Source organism: Pseudopipra pipra, chromosome 3, assembly GCF_036250125.1.
Source record: "Pseudopipra pipra isolate bDixPip1 chromosome 3, bDixPip1.hap1, whole genome shotgun sequence".
In the NCBI taxonomy this organism is placed as follows: Eukaryota; Metazoa; Chordata; class Aves; order Passeriformes; family Pipridae; genus Pseudopipra; species Pseudopipra pipra.
Genome location: NC_087551.1, coordinates 28,008,505 through 28,029,967, shown reverse-complemented (window position 1 = coordinate 28,029,967; position 21,463 = coordinate 28,008,505). Strand labels below are relative to the sequence as shown.

General features: G+C 39.2%; 1 protein-coding gene across 1 annotated transcript in view; it reads right to left on the bottom strand.

Moving 5' to 3' along the window:
• Positions 1-11,485: 11,485 nt before the first annotated feature.
• SOCS5 (suppressor of cytokine signaling 5) overlaps positions 11,486-21,463 on the bottom strand; it is a 31,584-nt gene continuing 21,606 nt past the window's right edge. Inside the window, exons 2-3 of the mRNA XM_064648408.1 lie at positions 18,283-18,374; positions 11,486-15,846 (exon numbers count right to left, since the gene is read on the bottom strand). Coding sequence (XP_064504478.1) covers positions 14,221-15,834 — 1,614 coding nt within the window. The 5' untranslated portion in view covers positions 15,835-15,846; positions 18,283-18,374 and the 3' untranslated portion in view covers positions 11,486-14,220. The remainder of the gene's footprint in view (positions 15,847-18,282; positions 18,375-21,463) is intronic.

Below are 21,463 nucleotides of genomic sequence, written 5' to 3'. Positions count from 1 at the left end.
CTGTGGCTTCTCTGACAAAGTGGACAAATTCCTGGAGTTCTTGATTGGTGTTTATAGCAAATTAACCTACCAGGAAAAACACTGGAGTGACAGCAATGAGGAGCAGAGCAAAAAGGCTGCTCATAGCTCTTCACAAAGGGGGTGAGCAACAGAGGTGGGATGGCAGCTCCTTGGGCTGGCACGTGCCCTCAGGAAAGGGTCCAGGACAGTGGTGACTCACACAGTGGCCTGCACATGACATACACTTCTGTCCACTGTGCTCTGGGGTGAGATCACCACATGTGCCCAGCACTGGCTGGGCCACTGGTCCCTGGGGACAGCCTGCTCCTCTGTCTCCAGCTCTGACTTGGGAGCCTGCAATGTAGGATATGCCTATGCAAGCTCCAGGAAAACCGTCGAAGGTGGTCACAACATAGCGGCCTGACCAGAAGGGGACTTCCCAATAATGGAGCTGAAAATATTCAGGAGTATTTTAGAATCATCTCTATAAGAGCGGTGCAAACCTAAGGGATGGTTTTGGACAGTGACTCATGGTGCCCAGTACACAGCTGGAACAGGACTGCACATACAATTACAGTTATTAAAGTCAGCCAGCTATAAAAACCCACTGCTTCAAAGTGGGATATGAGAAACCAAAATTATTTCCCTTCCAAACTGTAGGAGAAAAATGTGGTATTTTTTGGTACCAGCATGCAGCACTGTTTGCAACAGCTGTACATGTTCAACTGAAAGAGAAATTATGTTTTCCGACATTAAAAGTCTAGTCAGTACTAGAAGATCCATCAGCCATGAAACATAAGTGTTATAAATGCAACTGTGAGTCCTTCACTGTCTGGGCAGGCTTTGGACCAGTGATGTATCCATAACTGTGCTAAAGTACCATTTAGCAAACCTGTGTCATTTGTCCCTTCCTTTCTAATTTACAGGGGGAATAAAACTCACTGATACAATTACAACTTTCTAAAGGATAAAATAAATGCTCAGAAGTTGGGAACAGCAAAAAATTTGAGGAAAACAACTGTTGAGGTAAACTCTCAAATCAAGCAGAGAGAACCTTTGACAGCAACTGTCGCTCAAGGCTCCCAAGACACTGGGAGAAGCAGTGAAGCAAACAGTCTTGTGCTTGGCTTATTTCCTGACATGCATCTGGGAACTCCTTGGATGGGGCTGGCATGAAACCTTCATGGCTCAGAGACCTTCCAGGAAGCACACTACAGAGAAAAAAGCTGTCCTGTACTCACTGCATGGATCAGATGGACCGGTCAGTCCGGAGGGATACAGAGTCCTCTCAAGGGAGAGGATTAAGAGCAAGGAGCAATTACATCTGATGTCCTTGGGCCAGCTAAGCTGCAATGCTCCTTGTCTAGTGGGTAACTGCCCCAACATTTTGGATCTTAGGAGTTTTAAACAGTCAGTTAAACTGAGGTGGGGCAGGGTAGAATAGCCTGAAATAACACTTAAGTGTATATGATGCTTTCCCGTTCACTCTGATAGCAAAATGACCTCTTTGGAAGGTTTACTACTTCTACTAGCTCAAAAAGCTGGCTAAGTACAACAGCTACCAAGCTGGGTCATTTCCCCCCATCAAATTTGTCCAGAATGTGACTTTGCCTTGCTGGAATCACACAGCTGACAAGCAAAGAAAACTTGGAGCTTTGAGAGAGGCTATTCCAAGGCACCAATAGGAGATGAGTTCCTCAGAGCCTCTGGACACTGTGGTAACACACTGACTTTGCTGGAGCAATAAAATCTGCACCCATTCAGCAGTCCCCAGCTTCTGTTAAGGTTTCTCAAAGAAGCTTGGGTGTTTGTGGATTTGAATTATCTCTGAATTCAGAGGGAAAAAAAAGCAAGCTGTTGACAGCATTTAGATCATGTAGCCACCATAAGAGAGTCAACAGCAATCCTACACCAGCACTGTATCTCTGCTTACCTACACATTTAGCATTCTCCTCTACTTCAAAGCATTCCAACACATCTCTAAGGGTATCTTTTAATTTAATCATTCAGATTCTGCTCTTTAAGGTATCAAGCCTGGAGTTAAATACAATTTTTACGTGATAAATTCAGTATTTTCAGGCCTCTCTTGCTTCAGGAGAGACTTTAAAAATCTGCAAACAATGCAGATTGCTTTAAAAAAATTTTTAAAGCCCTCAAATCTGAAAAATATACTATTGAGGTTTGGTCTCCTCAGAAGTAACCAAAGTTAGATCAGTCTGACTTCCTTCATTATCACAAACAAAATTCAATATAAATATGATACATATCTGACTATTATACCTAGCTCTGATAACAGAAAGACTGTTTGGTTAATAGATTTTTCTTTTTTACCTTCTACAACACAAGGCACTACAGTACTCTCACTAGTTTTCATGTGTCTCTTTACAGATTATAAACCTTTCAGGTGTTGCCATTGAGGGACATTACTGTTTCACATAATAAATTGAATTTATGAATGGGAGATTCCATCCCAAAATGAGTAGTCACATTATGAATGGGAATGTGGGTATGTCCCAGTGTGCAGTGTAAAGCTCTAATGTCACGATGTATACTAATTTATAATATTTAAAAAAACAGTTTCTGAAGGTTTTCCCCTCTGTATCCAGGCAAAATAACTTCTAAATAAATCTTAACTAAATAGATTAAAAAAAAAAAACCCCAAACCAACAAAAAATCCCAACCAGCAACAGAACAGCAGATCTGGTCTGTCTAAATTTCAACAATCATGATACGAAAGAAAAGGCAGTGAATTACTTACACTGTTTGCCTCCGTGCCAGCTTCAACAAAAAAAAAAATCCAAGTTAGTTTTTAAATATGTCTACATTTTTAGTTGTAATTACACACACCAAGCACACAGACTCATAGGACCTCGTTCAAGTGACAACATGTGTGAGCGAATTCCCACGCTCCATGTTTGTGCAACCCATTTTAATCATCTTTGAGAAGATGAAGAGCCTTTCCATTGCACAAGTGATTGCTGGGATCATGATCAAAAAACTCTTTAAGGTATGTCCTGAGGGAGATATTTATACAATGAACAGTTACCTGCCACATTCCCTGCATCTGGTTTCCCTTCCTGGAACTTTTTGCCATCTCACTACTGTCACAGCATGAGCTGAGCATGAGGCCTTTGCCGTGGACTAATGACTGCTTTTGACAAACATGCTCCAGGATGACCATGTGTCTTATCCTAAAACAGTTTGACTGTAAATACACACAGAAGACCTGGGAGCAACGGGGACTGCCGGCTATCCCAGCTGGTTTGATGAGAACAAAGAGTGAGCTGAGTCAGCCCACAACGTGATAATATGACAGAGGATGAGTACACAGCAGTGTAACAGGCCACCAAATAGCACTGGGTCCCAAGCCAGATGTGGTAAGCAAGGAATAAAGGAGACTCAAACTTTCCTTCAGCAAATACATAACAAGAAATCTCTTATTTGGATGAGTGACCTAATGTCAGCAGGGAACAAAGCACAGCTGTGTTCCTGAAAGACTGTGGCCTTAACAGAGAGGGTCCAGTGGAGCAGCTGTGACCTCACATCCGTGCTGTGGGACTTTCTGAGGAAAGAGGTGGGTCTGCACCATCTGTGGCCACCTTCTCCATGTTGCAGCTTCTGTGCAAACAACACACAAACACACAGCTCAAAAGCTGCAATAATTTGACAGGCTGGCTGACTGGGGAGTGAGGGCTGTGGGGTGCACTCCACAAGGTAATCCATGAATGCTTCCCAGCCCCACATGGATCAGCAGTGCTGCCTAACTCAGTCCACTGTTTCTGAGTCTACTTACTCAAGTTCCTACAAAAAAAAAAAAAAATAAATCAAAACAGCCTCCACAGCTTTCCGTAAGGTTCCCATTGTAAACTCTTACTAATTTCTCATCTCAAAAAACAGCATTTAATCACTGTAGAATAAAGCAATTAAGTCAAGACAATACAAAAGGTTCCTCAATCTCCAAGAAAAAAATGGAATGATTCAGATATGTACATCTGCAGTTTTGGGAAAAACAGCAATTAGCATAAATGAAACTCACCTCAGATAAAACAGTAAAGCAAGTGCAAAATCGAATTTTGTCAAGAGAGACAGTGCAGGGAGGGCCAGCTATAAGGGCATGTATTGCTCACCCTTGTCATCGATTTGACAGCCATCAGAATGGTTGCTATGGGCTCAACGATGTGATCTTCCTGGATGTCTAATCCAGTTTAAATATCCCCCAAGGAAAGACATTTTAAAATAACATAGGGAGAGGAAAATTGAAAGAGAACGAAAGGAAATGTTTCCAAATCCTTTAAGTTTCTAACCGTTGCAGGATGGAGGAGAAAAAACAGTGTTTCAGCAGCAAAGATGATCACAGACAAAATTTTAACTAAGAAGCTCAGACGCCAAACTGTGTGCCAGAATGAAAGGGAGGAATATGTCCCTGCAGAAAAGCGATGACTAAACTCCAAGTAGAGAATCTAATTACTTGGCTCAGGCATTCATTCCTACTGTTAATTAGGGTATCTCCCAACAGAAAAGCAAAGTCATGATTTAACACTGAGGACCATATGACTGAGGGCAATGAATGGAGCTTTGAGTGGTGATGCCAATTTAGAAGTCTGTGAGCAGGTCTGAAACAGTGTTGATCAGCACCTACTTGATCGACTGGTAAATTGCTTAGTTATTTTTGGCAAAACTTGCTGTAGCAAAACAAATTATAAGCTATTACTGACTCAAGTTACAATGGACATGAAGAGACTAAAGTGTCTTGAGAAAACCAAGAGGAGCCCTTTAAAACAACCTGAAGAGGACAATAATACTGCAGAAATTCTCCTTATACAAAACTGAAGGCAGCTCATTGCTCAGAGTGCAAATTTTTCACAATATAGGTGCAGAGACATTCTCTCTCTGTACTCTAGGAAAAGGCAGCCTGAGGAGAGCCCTGTTCAATTAACCAAGGCAAATGGGCAGAATCTCTTACCTTGTACGTGACAAGAGGGATGCCAGAACTGGCCCTGCTAGGACAGAGGGATTTGATCTGCAGACGTACTCAGGCAGGAGCCAAGCCAGATTTTCTCCTGTCAACCTAAGACTTCTGGCTACAGGAGGGTAGTAAGAGCTCTCTAATCACAGGAGATGGGGATCAACTCTTGTGGCTAGTTGTCTCTTTTCACCTACAATAGGAATCCCCAAGAAGCAAAGGAAGATTGAGCCACATTCAGAGCCTCAGACCATCTTAGGCTGTTTCATGAGGTGGCACTCGTCCTGGGAGAAGCATAAGGATTAGAAATGGAACCTTTGTGAAAATGTCTAAACTGCCAGAAACCAGGACCTAGGGTGAGCTCTGGAGGGCACCACTGCCTATGAAGCAGTGGACTAAGCGATGACCTGCTGGAAAGTGACTTCCAAGGCATCCACCAAGGGCTGCAGCCAAGTAATGTTTTAGGGCACTACTCAACTTTTCTGGGCAACTGTATCTCTGGAGCTGGTGCCAGTCCTAAATTCTGGTGAGAGATACCAGACACCTGAGAATTTAAGGAGGTCTTAAAGTGACACAGATACCAGCCTTGGAAATGGCTCTTTCAAAGTTTGTGCTGGAACTATTTACAGGAAATTTTTCCCTTCTTTTCCTTTTCCCTCCAATGTAAAAAAAATCTAGGTGAGGTGACCTGGCAAAAGGATTAAGACTCCTTGAAGTATGGAGTCAAGACGAAACTAAAATCATCCAGAAAAAAATAGCTGAAGCTGCTGATGCTTCTTGCAAACTCTTGGCTTAAAACCTTTCTCACAAAATGCTTCCCACTGGCTTTTTCCTGAACAGCATAAACACTGGCAGTACTCATCTGATGGTCAGTGCTGGCTCCAACACATCTGGAACAGCTCAGAGCCACAGAAAGCCACAGCCCTTATGCAAAGCCATTCACAGAAAGTCAGGAAAGCAAATCTGCAGCTAAAAAGAAAAACTGGATATCCGTGGCTCAAGTGGACAGTTAGAAGAACAAGCGTGAAAGCGTCCTCCAACCATGAGTATACACCACGTGCACCAGGCAGGAGGGGAGGGAAGGAGAGTACCCTTACCAATAGTGCTAGGGCAAAAAAGTATTTGGCTTAAGTATCAGGGTGTCCCCATGCTCGTAGTCTGAATGGTCACACAAGCCACCACTTGAAGGAAAAGTCTGTCTTTTTTCTTCTTGGCACATAATGAAACTGAAGATAAACAGTGTATAAATAAAACAGTGTGCTTCTGTAGTACAGAATGATAACAATCTCAACAATTCATCGGCTCATGCCAGGAAATTCTTCTCACACACTGCTTGCAGGTTTATCAGCCTTATCAGATTGGCTACAAAAAATAAAATGACAAAAGCAAGGAGCCAAAAAACAGTGTCTCCACAATAGAGCTTGTAAAGAGCAAACAATGCTTTATGTGGGGAAACCCCAAACTATGACTTGACAGAGGGCTGCGTTAGGAAATAAGGGGCGTGTGGCAGTCAGTGCCATGCCACTACATACCTGTGCATCATATATATCGTGTCAGTCATTCCTTGAGCAAAAACACCGAAACAGAAATACTGGGGGTGGACACATACCTACCTCAGGTCTTACTGCTCATTGAAGGAAGGATGTTAGACATGTGCTGCTCATCGCTAGAGCACAAAGTATTTCACAGATGAACCAAGTAGCATTATTCTTTTTTTCACTAAAGGGAAACGCAAGGTAGCGAGCAGCAACGCATCCAACTTACCCCACAACTAGCAAGTCTGATTCCATGCAGCTCTTTGTGACCTTCTTATGAAGTCTGTGTCTCACGCTTGAAACTGCAATGAATTTACATATTCCTAGTAATTTAACAGATGAGAGCGACAACTAATGCTATTCTGAAGATTAGAGATACTATAAATAACAACTTTTATCCATTTTTGTAAGTTCTAAGGAGAGACTGTGAAACCCCTCCTGAAGGTTTACAACCTTGACTTCCCAGATGCCCCAGGACACCTGACGGGAGAGCAATGTGAGAACAGTCTCACAGGTAGGTTGTATATTTATTCTCTATACCAACATGTTCTATTCTAAATACCTGCACAGTTACAATACAAGAGTTTTCTGAGATAGAATACTAAAATTCCCTCCCTAGGAAAGTGACACAGAAGCTTCAGATCACCTGGTGTTTTGAAACCTTTTTGAAATATTACTGTGCCTGTATCTTCTTTACCTAAACAATAAAACCATCATACTATTACATGATTAAGCATATCTGCTATAAATTTAACAGTACTTGCACTTCATATTTCAAACTCACCACCATAATAGGAAAGTCAATGTCCATTACTTTTATTTATTAATCAATTATGGATTTATTTCAGCTGAATTTAAGGCACTTAGGCTTCTGCATGTTTCAATGAAGCTAAAGCTAGAGAGGCAATCTCTATATAAAACAGCCAAAACTCAAGTTTGTTTTCAGGGTTTTCATTTTCTATTAGTTCACTACTGATGAGAGATAAATACTTCAATGGAGCCTAGACTAAATGTATTTTTAGGAGCAGTGGTCTAGAATATATATATAATTAACAAATTAAGAAGCCTGAAATAGTTCTACATAGCAGCCCACGATACTTCTTCGGCTTGTCACACGTTTGTTGCTGTGCCCAGCTATAACTCCTCACCAGCAGCATTTTGCTCAGTTTTCATAATTATCTATAGAGTTTGCACTAATTTGCTTTCAGAGCAGCTCCCATCAGGCACAGAAGAGAAACACTCCCAGTTTATGGGATGACATCTACATCTGTTCCTTAGTTTGTGCTCAGGGGGGCTGTGCTCTAACAGACACGTTTATGTCAGAAAAACACATCTTTAACCCAAAACTCAGGAGAAAAACACTTGAGATTTAAGTGAAAACTTGCTAAATTCAGAGCTTGATGGAATTTCACAGTGAGATAAAACTTCTAGAGGCATTAACTGTCAGTCTGTGGATCTCTTGTCCAAAGTATTTTAGATGCAACAGAAATGGACTGGAACAAACATGTGTTAATGATTACTTTAACAACTTACCGCTTTGACATGTACAAAAAAATATTTGTAAAACTGTGTATTTACAGTATAGACTTAAAATAAACTCATTAAACCCACAACTTTTTTGCTCCCAAACAAATATAAAAAGAAAACAATATGGCAGTTTATACCCCGTTTATTAAGACAGAGCCATCTATTACTTAATACACTGGTTGGGTAGCCATAAATCACATTATTTTCTTACTCTATTAAGATGCAAGACAGTTTGGCAACCAAATAACAAAGACAAATTAGGCAGGGTGGAGAAACATTTAAGCTGCAGCGAATTAAAGAACATCTAGGCTAGGGAGACCTAAACCAGCACAGTTATACAAGGTGCTGGCATCGGGTGACGCTCGGCATGGTGTGCTTGCCAGCCTACTCCTCGAGTGCCCAGCGGGCCTGCCAGGGCCCCTGCAACTGGAATGTCGGAAAAGGTCCAGGGACCGTCTGGATGCTGCTTTTTTGGCCACCTACCAAAGAGCGCACCACCAAAGCTACAGTTTCTGTGCAGGGATCGCATAGTTCTCTGGAAGAATGAAGGCTTCTGGTAAGAAAGTTTAGTGCAATCTGAATTAATTTGTGCCCACAGTGTCATTATTCATTTTCCCAAAACAGTTTAAATATACTTGCCGTAGGAATTTGCAATCTCTGTAAAGATATTACAAAGCAGTGCTTATACAGTTGGTGACTACATAGATTCAACTTTAATAAATACATCTCTTCAAGCTTTTGCAAAACCACAAGTATGAAAGCAAGAAGTGACAAAGCAGCCAAGTGCTTCTGTATCTTCCAGACGCTATTAAAACTGCCATGGCTCTAAGAAGTTGACATACCTTATCGCACAGGAAGCACACACTGTGTTCAGTTTAACAGCTGCTCAGAGAAGAACAAAACCTAATTCTGCTTCCTCTTTGCCAACGTGCCACCAAGTTACAGCTCCTGCTGAGAAGTCAGAGAGGTTGCTTTACTCCAGACAAGCAAGTTCAGATATGTTTCTGCTTGTCAGTGTAGCTGTATGCTTAACATGGAAATCTGTAAAACGAGCTATATCGCAGAGTTACATACTTTTCTTCCTACTGAAGACAAAAAAGGGTCAAGCACCGGGAGCTTCAGCTCATAAATACATTGTGTTGGCCCTAGAGAACCCAGCTGGTAACAGCTGTAGCCTTAATGCAAATTTACAAAGTGAACACTTACTCAGCTTGAAAAGCATACACACAATAGTTACCTTGATAACAATAAATACAGTATCAGGTTAACATCCTGTTGATACACAATTTTTGTAAATTGAATATTTTATAAAAATAAGAAATGGCAATGCTTCCTTGAAATTACAGATTTAATTTGCTTCTTGAAACAACTGCTCTTAAATCAGTCTGGCAACATGCAAGCAAATTAAGTAAAAGCACCAGATTTCTTTTCAGTCTTGAAATGATTGTAAGGTTAAAGTCATCAAGAGGTTGTTTGGCTTTTTTCTTTTTTAAAGAGTCTTGATTTAAGATACAGTGAGAGGGGGGAAATTTCTAAAAAGCATCTTCAAGAGATCCTTACCTCATTGCAAAACATTTACTTTAATGTATACTGGCATAAAAACATCAAGCCTTTTTCTTTTCAAAGCCCTCATCAGTAGCATTTTCAATTACAAAAAATAAAGCTTAGAATTCAGACGTTAAGTCAAATGCATTTGGCAGACACACCCCATGGTCAAGTAAATGATTCTCTGTACATTGATATTGCAAAAAGGGAGTGCAATTAGCAGTCTTATACCATGCTCCATAGGAGTTAACACTTTAAAAGCCAACTAATTTGATTTCTGTCTATTTTTAAAAAAATAATGATGAAAAATCTCCCTTGGTCACAGTTCAGAGATGACTGTTTAGCAAGCATAACAACAGCAGGAAAACGCACACCAATCAACTAGTCATAATACATAAATATAGATGAAGATACAAATAAAATAGTCCTTTTATTTGCAAAGCATGCCATGCACAGAGAGGAAACTGTGAAAGAATTTTTAGAATTCCAATATATTAGTGCTCACCATATTGGTGTACTTCAGTAGCTTCAAAAAAGACCATGAATGAAAACCTGCTAAGAGGCATCTTATTAACATATAAATATATATGTGCTAGATTCCTGCAGACTAAGGTTCAGCACATGTGCTCATTTCACAACAACAGTTTAGGAAAATGAGGCTCAAAAAGCGCTTTCATAATTTTAAATGTGAATGGTTTTAAAAGGAGAGACATTGCTATTTTAGAAAGAATCAACTAAGATTCAGTTCATATTTTTCCAATAAATACTGTATTTCAAGATAGCTTTGAAAAAAAAATACCTGCAGGTACATCCCTCTGGTACTTCTGACATGACAGCTTCTGTCTTACATGCAACTCTGCAGCAGAGACAAACTTTATAGCATTCTGCAAATATTTTGGCTTCCACAAGGATACTAAAGTAAACAGTTTTTGTATCACAGAAACAAGGAAAGATCCTGAATTTCTAAGTAGTGCAAAACTTTAAAGTTAAATATGGACTTCAGGATTTGAGTGACTGACATGTAAGAGGCTTGACTTCATCTTATCAAACACTGTGGATACACAGACGTCTTTCAAAGACTATGCTTCTGATTTAAAGACTAATTTCGTAAGCAACAAGCCTCCAAATACGCATAAAATTTAAAAGTAGATAAATGCAAAACATGGATTTGCAACTTATTTTCTTCAGAAGTTCCTTTCTGACAAGTAAATTAGCTGGACAAGTATCTACTTGCCTTGAGAGTATTTTCAAGAGTTATGCCTTTAAAACTGATTCACAGACCCTCCTATACACTCAAAATATAGTATATTTTCTTTTCTCCAATTCCATGGGGACATAAAATATCTGTGTAAGATTTCTCACAAAATCCTCCTACAGAGTAGACTCTTCCTATAGCCCTTTCTGCAGAAATGAGAATCACCTCAAAAGAACACTTTACAAGACTGAGGCTCAAAAACTCAGGCATCTGTCATGTAACCAAATTAGATGAGAATAATACAAGTGTACCTTATTGCACTAAATCCTACTGTTAAATTAAGAAAAAAAATCTGTGCTCTGTGCTCATCTGTAAGAAGACACATGGAAGATTTTCTAAACCAAACCAGAAGGTCAAACAGAAACGGAGAAATCAATTATTTGCATTCTCCCCACACTAGCATGTTAGTGCCTTTAGAACTGAAAATGCATTCATTCAGAAATACACTGCAACTTGAGTAGTCAACACTCAAGTCCAGCATAATTTAAAGTGATTCATTTTAGCATAACCACATCAGCAAATTATTCTGTATATTTCAGTGAAGCAAAGCTTTAAAAAAGCTGTAGAGAAATAGACCGTTCCTTTTGTGTGTGTTTTAAGGGAACACTAAATCTCTCCGTAAAGATTATTTACACAAAGGCAAGAGCAAACTTTCTGAGATAAGGGTTTGGGGTTTTTATTTTTTTTTCTCCAAGGATTCCACCACATGATAAAAAATTAAACGAATGTGTATTCCTGACCACATTGACAACGTCACAGCTAGTTTATGACAAGCAACTGCAACAGGTGTAAACAAAAAACAGGTCCCTACACCGGGACAAAGCTTGGTTGCAGGCTGACTGTATGATACTATTGAAAGCAAGATTTTAAGTAAACTCATCTGGCATTCAGATCTGACTGAGGGAACAGTGAGAACGACACAGTGAAGGTACACTTAGGTGCAATTTCATGCTGGTGACTTTTTCCTCTTTTTATGCTTAGAGCAGATTTTAAACCAGGAGTTGCATATCCAATGACACACATACAATTCAAAACTTAAGAGACCATTAGCACAGTTGTACACATAATTACATAAACTTAGTATTTACATATTCTAAACAAAGTTCCATTTTAACAGTGGAAGTCTTTTAACACACGAAAGAAGATAATCTACTACAAAGAATGCATAACGGGATCACAAATTTTCCACAAGCATATAAACACATGTTTTAAAGTGCTTTCTGGGTGCTTCAGATTAACCCCTCGCAGTACGAGCTTTCATGTAGTGCTGTTCCAGTCATTACAAAATTATTTAAATCATTCCTCTTCAGGTGCATTGTGAGTTCAGGAAAAATGACGACACCATTGATGTAAAAGTTTTAAGCTCTACCAACATAAACGTGTACATTACTTAAGTTTAGATGAAGTTGTCAAATACTTTGGTTTATCATAGCTTGGGATAAATATTTGATAGAACAAAAATTGCACCTCTCCACTCTTGAGTTTTTTTTACTAAAAAAATACCCCAACATAAATTGACAGTATTCTTTGGTAAAAACAGGACATTTGGCCAGTTTGCGTGTACATCTATTTAATAAAATAGCCTAAAAGTGAACAAATGCCACTGCTGTACTGTCAATTAACAGGAATAAGCATTCCTTGCTCAGTGGGGAGTATCAAAATATTAACCTTAGCAGTTAGCTATATAACAAGCTGAAACACCTTCAGCAATCATTACAGGGGATCAATTATGTTTTAGAACACTTTTTGCTTAACATTTATCCTTTACATTACAAAAACCTGTAAAATGCTCTATGCCTGCAGACAAGTCCACTACTTTGCAGTGACTACAGAAACGTTATTCAGTGGTGTACACTGTCAAGTTTCTGTAACAAAAACCAGGAATACGGTGTGCTGACCAACCAATATTCAACTGCACAGTGCTTGTGCATTACCTATACTAAGTACTAAGAAAAGCCTATTAAAAATTCAGTTAACTGCTACAAGTTACGTGAATATATAAAAACAGAGCAGATATACAAGTATAACACTGAACATACTGTACTTTATTAGCACAAAGAGCCAGAACAAGGCACAGCAAGCAGAAAAATTCATCAATAGAAGGGTTAGTGTAGCATACAAGAGTAACGTTTATTGTACTTGCAGCCAAAATGTTCCCTACCTCACACAGGTCACTGCCCTAGAGAAGTAAGAAATAACATACTGTAGCAGCTGGTAAAGAAACTAGGGAGCACTCAATTGGTACAAAACATTAAACAGGGGTCAGGGCATTCCAACAAAATTTTAGTGCAAAATGTCTAAAGACAGAACTACTTTAAGTTCTATCTCCAATTAAATAAGCAAACAGAAGTTAGAATCTTGTTTCTAAGTAATCTGTTGAAACTATAATCAGTGCATATTACTTTAAAACATTTTTAAAAGCGCAAATGGAAATATATTTACAAATAAAGTGTAACAGTACCTTTGAAACCTGACATTTGTTTCAGATATGTCAGATTTTGTACTCTGATTATAATAATTCAACCACTTGTCATGTTCTCCATAAAAATATCAGTCAACTTTAAATAATAAAATTTTTTTCTTGTCACTATTACCTTCCATTGTAAGTTACTAGCAGTGAGGCCACCAAGTTCTTTTTATAAAAAACCCACAACCTTATGTTTTATGGCAATAATCTAATCCTGTGTCCTGCCACTGAAGCAGCAATTCACACTGGAAGGTATTTTTAACTGTCCAAGACAGTATTACTTTTGCTAACAATGCCACTTAAATCTCCAAGTGTTTATAATAGAATTACAGTACTGAGCAGGCATATTCAAGTTTCAATGATTAGGAAACCTTATACACTGTGAAAAGCATGATTCATCTGTTAGCATCAAAGAACCATTAACTCTTAATGGACTGCTTCTAATGAATTGCTCTTCATTAAAAGAAGATATTCACTAGTATTTGGAAACTTGTTTGTGAGCTAAATTAGTACTTAGAGTAGTGGAACGTTTTTCAGGAAGAGAATTTTAAAAAAATACTTCAAATATTAGCAAAAATGCTCCTCTGATAAAGCCTTTCTTTATTAGCATTACGTGAATGCCCCATGGAAAATGCCTCATAGTTTCTTCATCCAATTACTACAGCTATAAAAGGGAAAAAAAATATTTAGAAATTAGCAAAAATAGTTTCATTACGCCTTAATGAAAAACGTGCAGAATTTGTCTGCTTATTGTTTCCAAGAGGCATCACAACTTAGTTTGATTAACAGCAGGCAGCATCTGACAGGATACTAACACTTAGCTTAAATAGGATATTGCAGAAAAGCTAGACGTCGTCGGTGCGCTCGCTGCAGTTAAACTGTAATACACAAAAAAAAGCATATTCCAGAAGCTTATTTTGATTTCCATTTACTTTGTTTTTATAGGTTCCCGCTCCAGCCATCGCACCCTGACTTTTTGTTTATAGTGATACTCCTTTAGAAAGTCTTGCAACATTGAGGGTAGAGGAAGGTCATCAATCCCATCATACGTAGTGCACCTGCAGATTACTGCCCGGCAGATATACTGCAGACTAAAGGGGAAGGTCCTGTTCAGAGATACAGTAAGTAATGGTTCAAAGAACATGCAAGAGCTGGGGTCTTTGTAGTGCTCCAGAAGCCCTGTAACAGTGGAGGAGTGAAACACACAGGGATCGTGGGCATCGAAACTAAAGTTGTGATTCCACTGCTCAATGCGTGCGTGCAGCGAGCGGTTGTAGCGACGGAAGCTCACGGAGAAGAGGTAGTCCTCCTGCGCAGAATCCCTGAGCAAAAAAGTGCCTTCGGGTTTACCCTCCAGAAGTGCTTCTGCTTCATAGCGGTCCATCACCCCCCAGTAACACGGGTTACCTGTAATCTGAAGTAGGTCTGGCACGAGGCAGTGGATGTAATCGATCTGAGTGTGCACTTTCCAAGCCCCCTGCCTGCTGATATGGCCGTGGCTCTCTCCAGACATTTGACGCTGCTTCTGCCTCCGTGACTGCAGGCAAAGCGTTGTTGTGTCCTCTTCGGAGTCACAGTTCCCTGGAGGTGTTATGGTTTTGTCCCCAGTCAGCTCAGTCATACCAGGGGCTAACTTTGGTCCCAGTTTATACAATGGATTAACCTGTGCTGTAGCTTCAAAAGTATGTATTTGGGCATTGGGAGGGGGATCAACCCCTTCTTCAATACTAAGTCTACGTCTCTCTCTGAGCCTATCTTCTTCATCTTCTGTGGAAACCAAGGAAGGATCAAATGTGTCAAAGAAAGTTGAATGAGGACTCACAGGCGCTGTGTGTTGTTTAATCAGATGCCACTTCTGAGCCAGATCGGAGCCTGCAGGAAAAGGGCATTTCTCAAGCATTAGTTCAGAGAGATGGATCTTTCTTTTGTTAGAAAACAGAGGTTTGGACTGTTTGCTGTAAGTTCTCATGGGAAAGCACAGCCCAACAGTATCTTGTAGACGCTGTCGCAGAGAACGGCTACCGACTGTCCTGCTGGATACTGCATCCATATCATGGACTGAGCTCACCCCGTACCTCCTCTCTCTCCTCTGCAAGCCACCTCGTGTTCTACCAAATCTTTTTTCAGTATCCAAGGAGCTCTGGGTTTTGGTAGAGCAGGAATGCTTCTTCTTCCCACCCCAGGGAGCATGTCGAGAATAAGAGTCCCTTCGAGCAAGCCTGGCTCCCGTGGTGACACACGAGTCATTCTCTTTCTCAATGCTTATTTCAACAATCTGAGGAATTTCTGTGACACAGTTTTGGTTCCGCCTTGCTGAAGTCTTTGAAGGACTTAAACCTAATTGCAAAGCAATGTTTTCTCTCAAAGGGCTGCTGGGTGGTTGTTGTTGAGTCAAATCAGTTACCTGGATAGCTTTCTCTTTAGCAGATGAGCAATTACTGGAGTTCACAATTATATTTTCATTTTGGCTTCCACCCTCATGACTAAAGAGGTTCTGGCACCTGTATTTGAAATTGTTCCACATCTTTCCCACTTTATCCATGGATTATGTTATCTAAATTCAAGAGGAGAAGAAATATTGAAATAAAAATATAAATTAAAAACATGAGGATACATCTTCAGTTATCAATTAAGTTGCTGTCAATTAAGACACAAGATGACTTAACTGAACACAGTGCATTTGAAAAAGTGCCTTAGTCTTTGTAGGGTTATGTGGAAGCAACATGCATTACACCACTCTGATATTTAGAAAAATCACTATGAAGAAAATTTTTGGGAAATTACAAACATTTTATTTACAAGCAAGCCCTCCCATTTTTCTGTAGGCGGGTCTGCATAGTTGTATCCATATGTTGATGGACAGGAAATACAGTCTAAAATTCCTCCTTTCAGGAAGAATTTGTAAGTCATATGTAAGCTATGACTGCCTGATAAGCTTCCAATAAGCAGCAGTAAAACAAATCCTAAATAGGAACTGTTCAAGTCACTCCAAACTATGACAGCAGTTATTGAAATCCAACAAGTGCACTGCAAATGTTCAGATATGTCATCTAAAAGCAAAAGCTTCAGCTGCAGGTCAGATAAATTTCCAGCTATAACTTGACAAGTTTAAAAACAAATAGCACAAAAAAAGAAATTTAGGGGGGGAAAAAGAATTTATCATTCTTAGATGAGGCAATCACCAAAAGACAATTTTAGAATTATGAGGTCTCTGACACATTAATATAAGCCATTTGAGACAAATGAAAAAAAAACCAACCAACCACCCAACAGTCTGGCTTTATTACTTAAGATATAAATGAATGAAAGAGCCCAAGGAGCTTTTCTGTCTTTAGTAAGAACACCTAAAAAGAAAGCAGGTCCACAGCAGAAACATGACAGTGAATCATGAAGATACAGTAAAAAGATAAAAACATTAGCAGTATATATTCTGAAACTACATCTTCAGAAACAGTTTAATAATTGGAACAAGACTGCCAAAAACACAGGACTGCCCTAGGACAGAGAGAAACAGGCTAATTCTGTACTAAATAAAGTCAGGCAATGCCAAGCTAAATTAGATCTAATTAAGTTCTGACAGAAGTGCTAAAAGTAAAGGACTAAAACATGTCATCTCATCTAATTTAACTCTCTCTGGAAACTGCTCCGTTCTTTGGAAACATTATTTTGAAGCAAAACTCCTCTGTTGCTGCAATTCTTTTCTGTTCACAACTAGAAAGGGATCCAAAGCAGTGCTTGAATGCACTAGGGCTCGTGAAATAAAGTGGATGATCAACAAGTAAGCAATACTCTAGCAGTCCAGCCTAGAAGTCCCTTAAGGTAGAAACACAGCTGTAAGCCCACGACTTTACAGAAGAATCTACTAAAACTGGGGAAGAGTCAGAGGCATCATTTACATGAGAAACATGAAAGCAGAATGAAAGTGAAACACCTGACTGTTACAGGATCAGAAAGCAAAAGTTTTCTTCCTCACCCCGTCATCTTATGATCCAGCAAACCCAGCAAGGGAGGTATCCACGTCCAACTGCTTTAAATGAGACCTTACGAATTTAGTGCAGATGAGGAAGGTGAGGGGGAAGCGGGGAGATCCAGCCCTAAATAGTCTTTGGAGATTACTGCTGCAAGTTACTTAGAACACTGTGCTAATGACAACCTGCACAGCACCCAAGCAGTTACTAAGGAGGGAGACACTTGCAGAGCAATGTTACACATAGAAGATGCTACAGAGTTTCATACTGTGTAAGCAAATCAGCAAGGAATGTCTTCCCGATTAAAAAAAATAATAATTCCTAAATTTGGGGTTGTTTCTGGAGTTGTCTGGATCAAACTGAGGGACTGGGGGAGTTGAAGAGCAGCAGAACCAATAAGTCAGATCACATACAGATTTGTAGGAACCATTCAAACACATATCCTGCCGTGGCAACAACCATAGGTGTTGTGGTGTCTCAGAATATCCGTGCTGACCACTGCAGAGCACATGTTTGCTGGCTGCCAGTCTGTCAACACAGTATATATAAGGTGGACTTCTACAGTTTTTCCTCATGTTGTACATTTTTTCTTTCTTCCTCATCAGACAGATGTTTAAAATTTTTGGGAAGGGAAAGGAATGAGAGTATATAAACTCCAGTCCCTTGGCAAATCAGGCTAGAAACAGTACACATCTTTGTGACAACGAACTGGAGTAACTTTTCTAACCAAACACATACTATTTGGCAACGTCTTTTATTCTAGAATTGCTCTTTATTGCTCTTCCTTTGCACTATTAGTCTAAAATGTCTTAAGACTGTTTGACGGGTGGAAAGTTCTCTACATGTTCCCAGAAAGTTTCAAGAACAAATAAAATAAAATAAAATTAAAAAAAACAACAAAACCCTCCACTGACAAAACCACCACCATACTGGCTTGACAGACTAATTTTCAAAAGTTAAAGTTAAATTTAAAAGGTTAAGTACTTTTTTCACACTCAAGAGAATATAGATACACTTCTTACCCAGAAAAGCATATGAGTCACTGTGTCTTGTCTCAAGTATACACCTCACCATGAACTTGCTACATGCCTTCTCTGAGTTGTAGACATGGTTACTACAAAGGAAGAAAGAGAAATTTTGTTAGTTGTTAGAATTTTTTTTAATTTAGATATTTACTATTAGTCACAAATATCAAAGGGTACTTTATTTATACCTGAAATGTGGGCATGGAACTGCCTGTTCACTATATATTTTTAATGCATATTAACAAACACAAAGCTTCACAGAACTTTTTTTGTATTCATTAACAACATTTGTGAAATAGAGTCATGGGGAGGACCCTCAAATAAAACATTTGATAACCAAGAGCAAAGCCACAGCATCTGGATCATTGAAGTGCCAGGCACAATGGGCATACTCAGGCCTGTGAAATGGTTTCCCCACATGGGGGTCTCAAGTCCAAAGCAGTGGTTCCCAAGCTGTGGTTGGCAGTGCTGTCAGATCACCTCCTACTGTCTCTCTTCCTTGTTTCCAGCTGCCACATCACATCAAAAGGCAGCTAAAAATACACACTTTTCTAATATTACTTTTCCAGGTAAGCAACTGCTGTACTTGCCACAAGGATGTTATATGATTGTGAAGCAAGAGCAATATGAACCATGATTCTAAAAATGGGAAAGTGGAATGCAAGAGAAGTTCTTTATTAAAAGAGCAGGTCAGCACTTCCCTGAAATAATCATCATTGTTTTTCAGAAATCCAAGAAGAGCTGAGGGATTTAGCATGTTCACACCACTGTCAGACATCTAACAGTAACAGAACAGAGGAGAATAGTTTGCTTCTTCATGCTAGAACCAAGCCCAGGAGAGCAGTAAGAATCAACAGAAAACATTGGGAACTTATGTTAAAGCTTTACATGCAGAACAGAAAGAAAAATATTCACATAATGCATATGTACTAGAAAAAAAAGCGATGGGGTTGAGCAATCACTAAGTGAATTTTATAAGTTAGTATTCCTAGGCAGAAACTCCAGAGCAGTGTCAGAAAAGTACAAATATTATTAGTTTCCATTCACCTCTGGAAGCACTAAAATCACTGAAACATTTTTAAAATTAGGCCACATTACTGCTATTGAAAGATTCCATAAAAGTAACCTTTTCAGAGAGCAACAGTTACAAGTACAAAATCTTTGTACAAAATGAAGATTAAAGCAAAAGTACAGTTCTTTTGCAACTTTAACATTTACTCTCATTTCTTTTTTTCTGTTCCTAGCAAGCCTACAAACACAAGACACAAGTAAAATCTACTATAACTGGTTGAGAGCAAGGCCTAAATAGAGCAAATGGAAGGGAAAGTAACTAGAATAAGGGCTATCCAGTTTTCAACAAAGCCCTACTTAAGACACTAGGCCACTCAGGCCTCTGAAGAGACCTGCATTCCAAATAAAACCAGTGATGTTGTTTTACTGGGTACAGGTGGCAAAGGAGCTGCATGCTCACCATTCTACCTCATTAAAAATACAAAAAACCCCACATGGATGCTTACCTGGAAGTGTCATGCTTAATGGTATTAGTGTTATATACCACCATCCTTCCTCAGTTCTGGTCAGAAATGTGAGCAGTCAATGCAGCACCTATCTATCACATCACCATTGCTATCCAGCTGACACAGCCTAGAAAATCTGCCCCTGTGGCTCCAAGAGGGAGTGGTTGCTTTGGGAACCAGCCTTTCCTAATGGAAAACAGCACCTTGATTATGGACGACTGTCTCAGTCAAACCTCTCAACCTTGTGTTAGATTTAAACTTCAGTCATAGGTAAAGTATTTCATATTCAATCTAATAATTTTAAATTAGTTTAAATCAATGTGCAACAGATGTGTGGTTTCACAGATTTCTTGTGGCAGCACTAAGCTTGACAAAACACAATTGCTTCTGAACTGGTCCTAAAGCCATCCCAGTTGTACAAAGAAGCACTGCCAATAGTTATTCTAACCTAAAAAGGAAATAAATTTCATTCCACCAAAATCCACAAAGTGAATTCAACAATTTGTAGATTTCCTAAGAAAAAATTATTTTAATCATTTTTCTAAGAAAAATAAAAGTTCTAGTAATGTTCCTGAAACAATCTCTTTTCAACTAAAAATTATTCCTGCCTACTTTAAACTGGCATTAGTTGTCTTAAAAAATAAGAGGTAATAAGCACTCTACAGGGACTTCAGAAGCAATGAACAGTGGTATCTTAGCACTATATTCCCATCTGCAGTAAGTTTAGAGACATTCAAAGCCATGAAGTTTGCATGAGTGTAGTCTTCAAGTATTCTGAGTGCACAAATGATGAAACCACAAAGAGAGTTAGGAAAACCATTTGTGCAATATGATAAAGCAAACAGCTACAACGTGTCTGTAGTCCTAAAATACCATATATTATTGGATTACTGTGAAAACTCAAGACTCTTTCCAGAAGTGTCACAAGATCTATCTGGAGTTTTTGCCTGTTACTGCCTAAAAAGAGTAGTCAAAGTCGAGGTCGTGCTTTCCATAACAGAATCACAGAGTCACAGTATATCCTGAGTTGGAAGGGGACCCACAAGGATCATGAAGTCCAACTCCTGGCCCTGCACAGGACAGCCCCAAGAATCACAACATGTGCCTGAGAGCATTGTCCAAACACTTCTGGAACTCGTCAGGCTTGGTGCTGTGATATAATACACTCATTTCACTCTCACAGCTTACCTAATTTAAAAATTAGTCCATGTGGTATGTTATATTCAAAATATTAACTCCTAAAAATGTACCATCTTCACAAAAGATGATACACTGCCCAAAGTATGACACCTTACAAAGCAGGTATACTATGATTATGTCACGAACAAGAATCTTCAAGATTATTTGTTTTGGTGTTTTCATAAGATGATAGCTTCAAAACATTAAAAGATAACAAGGTCAAAACATTGAAGGAAAACAAAACCAGACGGTTCTTCAAAAATCAATACCCTGAAAGGAGACAGAAAAGAGAGGAGACAGAAAAATATCTCTGCTCCTTGCACAAGTTTAGTTCAAGGCTAGCAGGCAAACAGGCCAACATTCTGTGACACTGGTACACACCACCATGGACCATGAAGGCAGAAGCAAAGTGATTGGAGGAAGACTATACTTCTATTTGTATCGTCCCTTACTTTAAAATTGTTCACTTAAGAGTGACGAGA